The 8,054-nt window shown below is 47.5% G+C and overlaps 1 protein-coding gene across 1 annotated transcript; it reads left to right on the plus strand.

The window, feature by feature from the left end:
• The first annotated feature begins 4,028 nt into the window (after nt 1-4,028).
• LOC113405201 (olfactory receptor 4D5-like) lies at nt 4,029-4,949 on the plus strand. The gene has a single exon (XM_026646169.1). The coding sequence runs from the start codon at nt 4,029-4,031 to the stop codon at nt 4,947-4,949; it is 921 nt and encodes a 306-aa protein (XP_026501954.1).
• Nucleotides 4,950-8,054: the final 3,105 nt, after the last annotated feature.

Here is an 8,054-nt window from a genome sequence, read left to right on the forward strand (position 1 = left end):
CACGTGCCTAACGTGAGAGCGTAACTCTCATGCCAATCTCATTTTCAATTGTGCTCCCCCCGAGACGAGCATTGGGTGCCATGCACTATCTGGGGCACATGTCCAACTACAGTCCTGTGCCCGGATCAAAGCCATGGTTCGAGCCCCACGTCTGGGGGGAAAAGAAAAAAAGTAGAAGCCCCCAATTAGGAGAAAGGCAGTTTGGTGGCGGAGGGGGCTGTATCTCAGGAACCCCTTGGTTGAAACGACCCCAAATCTGGATCCCTAGCCTACCCTGAGCACGCTAAGGCACGCCAAACGTCAAGACAATCTAACTGTACAGATTTTAAATCACTTACACTATGTCCATGCTATGAGCCAGAGGTGTGATTCCCAGCTGGCACAGACATACTTGCGCTAGCTCTCAGCTGAGTTAGCGTGTTAAAAATTGCGAGCTAGCCATGCCATGTATGTACCCACGGGGTTCTGGCGGGTTTGTACGTTGGGTGGCTAGCACAATGCTGCCACTGCCCATGCAACCATGTTACACTACTATTTTTAGCATGCTGGCATGGTAAGAGGTCGTGCAAGCATGTGTGTATGAGCTGGGAACCACACCCTGAGCTCGTAGTGCAGATGTAGCCTTAGAAAAGTTGAGCTTTGAACAGAAAGCAGGTTTTATTTACCGCAGAGGCTGGTGGCCTGCTATAATAATCCCCTTTGCAGCTGCACCTCTGAGCACAGTACCCATGGTCCCAGCTCTCCTCCCAAGGCAATTTGAAATCACCAGCTGGGTCTCTCCCTGGCAACACTCTGGTCTTTGATGGCAGGAGATGCATGTGTGAGATGCTCCGTGGTGGGGATGGCTCAACCTCACCAGAGCTGACTTCCTCAGACCCTCTCCAATAGTGTTGGTTGGTGGGTGAGAAGACCCTGGAACTGCTGGGATGCATGGTGACAAGTCCATCAGTGGAGGAACTCCATGGGCATAGGAGGAGAGGCACCAAGGGCCAGAGGGGACTGACCCCTGGGTAGCTGATGTGCAGGTAAATGGGAGTGCAGGAAACTGAGCTGGGAATCTCTGACAGCCATTGGATGATTCAGAGATACTCAGAGGTGGTGCAGCACGGGGAGGGGGTGGGTGGTGATTACATTAATAGGAGTTTCAAAAGGCAAAGAAGGTAGATAGCGGGGTATGCATAGAGATAGATCAGTGTGTATAGGAATAGAGAAAGAGCAAGAGATAGAAGGGTGTGTATGGTGATGGATAGATGAATGGATAGAGGGGTGGGTATGAGAATAGATAGCAGAGTGTGTATGGGAATAGATAGATTAGATAAATAGGGTGTACATGGGGATGGATAGATGGATAGAGAGAACAGTGTTTATGGGGATAGATGGATGGAAAGATGGATCAATAGAGGATGTTTATGGGGATGGATGGAGAAAGTAGAGTGGTGTGTGTGGGAATAGAATGAAGGATAGTTGGATTGATAGAGGGGTGTTTGTGGTGATAGGTTTATGTATAGATAGATGGAATAGGGGGTGTTTATGGATTTAGATAGATATGTGTGTATGGGGATGGATAGATGGATAAATAGGTGTGTATGGGGGGAGAGAGAGTGGTTTGTATGAAGATAGTTAAATAGAAATCAACATATTTGTAAGATATATGATACAATCAACATATTTTGCTATAATCATTTGATATTACCACAAATGTGTGAATTTTTATCTGATAAAATCAACTGATTTATGAGATACTTATTTGATAAAATCAGTATATTCATTTAATGTTTGTTAAAATCAATTCATTCCTGAGATATTTATCTGATAAAATCAATACATTCATAATATATACAGATATATATTATAACATCTGAAAATCAAGACTGGCTCCCTTTCTGGAAGATATTCTTTAGCCAAATGCAAGGTCTACATTAATCAAACACAAATTATCTGCCTCAGTACCGGGGTAACCGGATGAAATTCTCTGTCCTCTGATATACAGGAGGTCAGACAAGATGATCTAATGAAAATGTATTTACAAGACAATTTTCTTGGAAAAAAATATATTACTGTGAATAATTATTTGATAACAGCAATCTAATCTTGCTGTATTTATTTGATACAATCATCATATTTAGGAGATATTTGATTAAATTAACTTTTTCATAAGATACTTGATTATTCACGGAGATGTTTCATCTGATAAAATCAGGATATCATTAAGTATTTATGTGATAAAATCAACCTAATCATGAGCTGTTTATTTGATACAAATCAAGAAAAGGAGATCGTAGAAGAATATTTGTCTATATCTATGATGAAGATATAGATTGGCCATATCATAGATATAGATCTCTGATCTATATCTCCTAAATATGATGAAATTGGGTCTTCAGTAGAGTGTCAATAATCTGAATTGGGTCAGTATTTAGCAGGGCAACTATATTGTCATTGTTTCAAATGTACTTTGTGTTACTATGTGAACATTAACATTTAAAAATCCTTGGATCTTTCTTCTATCCAGATGACCATGATGGCTTAACCTCGTGGCTGAGATTATTTTCTCTGTATTGAGATCCTTATTTGCTTCTCATCACAGTAACCTGACAGGCATTAGGAGTTTGCCCTCGTAATACACCTGTGAGCGAGGGAAGGATTTTATTCCCCATTTCACGGATTGGGAAACTGAGGCGCAGAGCGATGCAGGGCTAGAGTCACAAAAGGACTTAGGTGCCTAACTGCCACTTTCAGGAACTACATCCCAGAATCAGGCCCCGCTGGGATCCCCAAACCCCTGTTCAGCCGCTGCCAAGACCTGTGGGTGCCTACATTGGTTTGGCACCTATATTTTTGCAGTAAAAGTTCCTTAGGAACCTGCTTCTGCCTGTGCACATGCACACTGCAGCCCCACACTGGGTATCCACACGCCTCAACCCTAGAGCAACGCCCAACCCGGAGAAGGACAGGTGTTCCTGCATCCAGCTCATCTGCGGGGCCCGATCCGGTGGGCGGGCTCTGAGCTCATCTATCGCATCAGGCCCTTGTAGGTAAGATTACACCAAACGGCCTGGGAGCAGGGGGACAGGATACAGGGCCTGCCACCTCTGAGGCAGGTGCTCGGCCCACCAGGCTCGAGTTGTTCTGAGGGCTGTGCGCTCTGGCTCTCTGCCTCTCACCCATTGAGTCTTTCGTTCTTTAGGCAGAGTGGCCCAGCTCTGACAGGACAGACTGCGGGAGTGCCCACCCCCCAATGAGAGTATCTGACAGCCCAGGGGTTAGAGCATGCGCAGAGCCACGTTCAAACCCTGTCTCCCCCTCCGGCAAAGGGCGGCTTGAACAGGACGTGTCCCCGCTGGTACCCTAACCCCAGCTCCTTTCACAAATGGCATTGCTCCCTAGCCCCAAGGGAAGGTTTGTAGCTGTGACCCCCAAGCAGAGGGAGGCACCACGCTTCCTGCTTGGGGTGGGGCTTAGGACATACCCTTGCCTTGGCATCTCCCTTTGGCTAGCTCAGGCACCTCCCCGCCTAGCACGCTGCCTTTTGGGAATCCCATTCAAAGGCGCCTCTCTCTCCATTCGCTGTGTAGGGAGCCTGGGCGCCGAGCTCAGGCCATGTGAATCCCAGTGATTGCCTGGGAGTTAGCTGCGGTGACGCTCAGCCTGGCCACGCCTCAGGTCCTTGGGGAACTGGGCCCGACATGCCGTGCCCAAGGTCACAAAGCAGGGCTACAGCAAAGCTGAGGACTGAGCCCAAGTCTCCTGAACCTTATCCCCAAGGCTAAGGAGCAGCTCCGTAGCTGGGGTTAATTGGCATCGTTCCCTTGACTAGGTAACCACAAGAGATGGCTTGTTCGTTCCACCAGGAGTGCCTGAGTAAGAGGTGAGGGCCAGGTTTTAAAGGCATTGAGGCACCTGGGTGTCTGGCCCTCAGTAATCACTGAGTCAGGGTCTCAGCACTTGTTTCTTTATCCCTTCCCATTAATATCCCTGTTATTATCCCCAGGGCCCCAGGGTCTGTGTGTAACGCACGAGCTGCCTCCATGGAAGAGGGGAACCGCAGCACTGTGACCGAGTTCATACTCCTGGGACTGACCAAGTCCTCGGAGCTCCAGCTCCTCCTATTTGTCATCTTCCTGGCTGTGTATGGCGTGACGGTGCTGGGCAACCTCCTCATCGTGGCGCTGGTGGCTTGTGAGCCACAGCTCCACACCCCCATGTATATGCTGCTGGGGAACCTCTCCTTCCTGGATTTCTGCTACTCCTCTGTCACCGCTCCCAATTTGCTGGCAGGCTTCCTCCTTCAGGCTCAGACCATCTCCTACAGGGGCTGTGTGGCCCAGATCTTCTTCTTCCACTTCATCGGGGGCATCAAGATCTTCCTGCTCAACATCATGGCCTACGATCGCTATGTGGCCATATTCCACCCGCTGCGCTACGTGGCCATCATGAACCAGGCTGTGTGTGTGGGGCTGGTGGGGGCCTCTTGGGTAGGCGGCTTCATCCACTCCATCATCCAGGTCTCCATCATCGTCCAGCTGCCCTTCTGCAGCCCCCACGAGCTGGACAACTTCTACTGTGACGTGCCCCAGGTAGTCAAGCTGGCCTGTGTCGACACCTTTGCTGTGGAGCTGCTGATGGTGTCCAACAGTGGCCTGATGACTCTCCTGGGCTTCCTGGTGCTGCTTGTATCCTACTCTGTCCTCCTGGCCAAGCTGAGCACACGCTCCAGTGAAGGGCGTGCCAAGGCACTCTCCACCTGCGCCTCCCACCTCACCGTGGTGACCCTGATCTTTGGGCCTTGCATATACATCTATGCCCGGCCCTTCCGCTCCTTCCCCATGGACAAGGCCATCTCTGTTCTCTACACGGTTGTCACCCCAGTGCTGAACCCCATCATCTACACCCTGAGGAACAAGGATGTGCAGCTGGCCGTGAGGAAGCTCAGGAAGTTACATTTGTGACACTGGGTTGGGGCAGCAGGAAAGGGATGGGATTTTCCATCACACCTCCTCCCCCCCCCCCGTGTGCATGTGGAAATACACCTGGAATAGGAGCCCAAGTGCTGCCCCTACAGGGTGGGAACAGAACTGCTCCAACTTGTCCCACAGCAGTTCCAGTGCTGCCCCTAGTAGATGGGACAGGGAGAAGGGAAGTCAAAATTGTAACAAAAGTGCCAGGGGGAGACTGGAGCTGATCCACATTTTCACCCTCCTGAATGGAATTGGGACTTCGTTGTATGCTATTGGCTCTGTACAGTGGGGGTGCAGGTGTTGTACCCTATTGGTTAGAATTGAAATTGCATCAGCCTGTGTCATAGAATCATAGAATATCAGAGTTAGAAGGGACCTCAGGAGGTCATCTAGTCCAACCCCCTGCTTAAAGCAGGACCAATCCCCAGACAGATTTTTGCCCCAGATCCTTAAATGGCTCCCTCAAGGATTGAATTTACAACCCTGGGTTTAGCAGGACAATGCTCAAATCACTGAGCTATCCCTCCCCCAGAGAGGTCTTCCAGGGGGTATATCAACTCATCTAGATATTTGCCTAGTTTTACAACAGGCTACATAAAAAGCACTGGCAAAGTCAGTACGAACTAAAACTTCATACAGACAATGACTTGTTTATACTGCTCTATATACTATACACTGAAATGTAAGTACAATATTTATACTCCAATTGATTTATTTTATAAATATATGGTAAAAATGAGAAAGTCAGCAATTTTTCAGTAATAGTGTGCAGTGACACTTTTGTATTTTTATGTCTGATTTTTTAAGCAAGTAGTTTTTAAGTGAGGTGAAACTTGGGGTATGCAAGACAGATCAGACTCCTGAAAGGAGTACAGTAGTCTGGAAAGGTTGAGACCCACTGCTCTAGAGTGGAGAGTCCCTACTGGCTGGGGTGAGAAGTGCTCCTCCATATATCATGGGCCCTACAGTGCACAGGTTGAAGTGGCTGAGTCTGGTTATTTTTGCATCCATCTGATTTGGCTACTAGCCCACAGCTTTCTGGCAGGTTCTGGAATGAAGCATGCTCAGCCACAGTGACATCTTGCCAGGGGAGAAATTTATTACAGTATTGAGGTGTAGGGTGTAAGTCTTGAAAGAAGACTAAGGGAGTTAGGTGTCCAAATCTCATTGGCTTTGGGGTGTCTCACTCCCTTGGGCTCCTTTGAAACTATCAGACTTAATTTCTCTGTGACTCAGATTCCCCATCTGTAAAATAATCTTTCCTTTGTCCTATTAAGATTATAAACTCTCCAGAGCAGGGACCATCCCGTATTGTGTGTCTGTGCAGTGCCCAGCAGAATGGGGGCCTGATCTCAGTCGGGGTCTGTGCAGCGCCTGGCACAATGGGGGCCTGATCTCAGTCGGAGTCTGTGCAGTGCCTGGCACAATGAGGGCCTGCATTCTTTGTTCCTACTACTACTACTACTAGTAATAGAAGAAGAAGATGTAGGAGTAGTACTAGGATCCCTTAATAGGAGTTTGCAGGCCCTATACTTGTACGGCTGATCCTGCCTTATTCAGCTCAATAGGATTATGTCATCAACTTCAAGTACAGCAAGAAGGGGCCCCAAGGGAGTAACTATTTGGCCCAGTAAAGCAATAATTTATAGGTAATAGTTTTATTTTGGGGATATTATAGCATGTTCCTGAAAACTCTCCTCTCTTCTGATTTACCCTTACTTACGGGAGAAGTCCCATTTACTTAAGATAGATTACTTGCATAAGTAAAGACAGCTTGCATTAGAAAGGGTTTGCAGAATCTGGATCTTTGTGATGTGACAGAGGTATGCTTATTCAGAAGAGATTCTGCTGCCACACTGGTGTAAATTCAAAGAAACTCTATTGCTCCTACACTTACTTATTCTAGTGTCATTCTATTGACACTAGTAAGGGTTACTCCTGATTTACACCACGGTGAGTGAGAGGGGAATCCAACCCATTGACTTACGGGATCAGCCCGTCCATCCATTTCCTAGTAGCCGTGGATTCCATTTCAGGGAACCAGTCCAAAAAGTGGCTCAAATAGTTGCTTTTTCAGCAGCATGCTCAGAATGGGAAAACATTGAACTAATCTTGGAGCATGAGCTCCCCTTTGAACCCAGCTGGTGGGGCCAACAGGTGAAGGCTGAAAGGTGGAAGCGGGCAGCAGATGGAGGAAGCTTGCCCTGTGCTGCGTGTTGGGAATCCCTCATTCACCAGCTGCTGAATTCTCTACAAAAGGAAGAACTGCTTAAAACCTGACCATCCATCTTGACAGTTAATGCTCATAATATGTCCATCTTGGGCAGCACCGGGCCCTTCTCAGTACATCCTGGGACTCAAGCAAACAATGAAAGACATCAGCTGTTTAATTCCCTGGAAAGAAAATGCTATTTTTATCAAGAAACTGCAGGAAAACAGTGAAGAAGCAAACAGTTTTCCCACTTCACGTTACACAGCACCGACCCCCTTCGACCTGCTCTCACCATATGACTCTATGCTGGGTCACATCCCTGTATCAGCCTTTCAGTGTCTGAGAAGGCAACTTTGTGATGGGTTTGGTCACAGAGACCCCCTTGGGACTGTCACCTGATGTGCTGAAACTACCTCTGAGCCCGTTTTCCCTGTCAGCCTGGGACTCCAGAGCCCTGTCTTGTTAAGCCAGACACGCAAGCCTGCAGCAACACAGACCCAGGGTCTGAACCACGTCCCCAAAGCTGCAGGCTTTCATTGAAAACCACTCAGCAGGTACTCCTGTCTCCAGGACCCAGATGCCCAGCTTCCAATGGGATTCAAACCCCAAATAAATCCATTTTACTCAGTATAAAGCTTATACAGGGTAAACTCATAAATTGTCCACCCTGTATAACACTGATAGAGAGATATGCACAGCTGTTTGCCCCCCGCCCCCCAGGTATTAATCACTTACTCTGGGTTAATTAATAAACAAAAGTGATTTTATTAAGTATAAAAAGTAGGATTTAAGTGGTTTCAGGTAATAACAGACAGAACAAAGTAAGTTACCAAGCAAAATAAAACAAAACATGCAAGTCTAAGCCTAATACATTTAAGAAACTG

The sequence above is a fragment of the Terrapene carolina genome, unplaced genomic scaffold, assembly GCF_002925995.2.
Source record: "Terrapene carolina triunguis isolate 2854851 unplaced genomic scaffold, T_m_triunguis-2.0 Scaffold34263, whole genome shotgun sequence".
In the NCBI taxonomy this organism is placed as follows: Eukaryota; Metazoa; Chordata; order Testudines; family Emydidae; genus Terrapene; species Terrapene triunguis.

Bases quoted from the DNA above. Each gene is read 5' to 3' on its own strand.
- LOC113405201 (XM_026646169.1), top strand. From the start codon at position 4,029: ATGGAAGAGGGGAACCGCAGCACTGTGACCGAGTTCATACTCCTGGGA.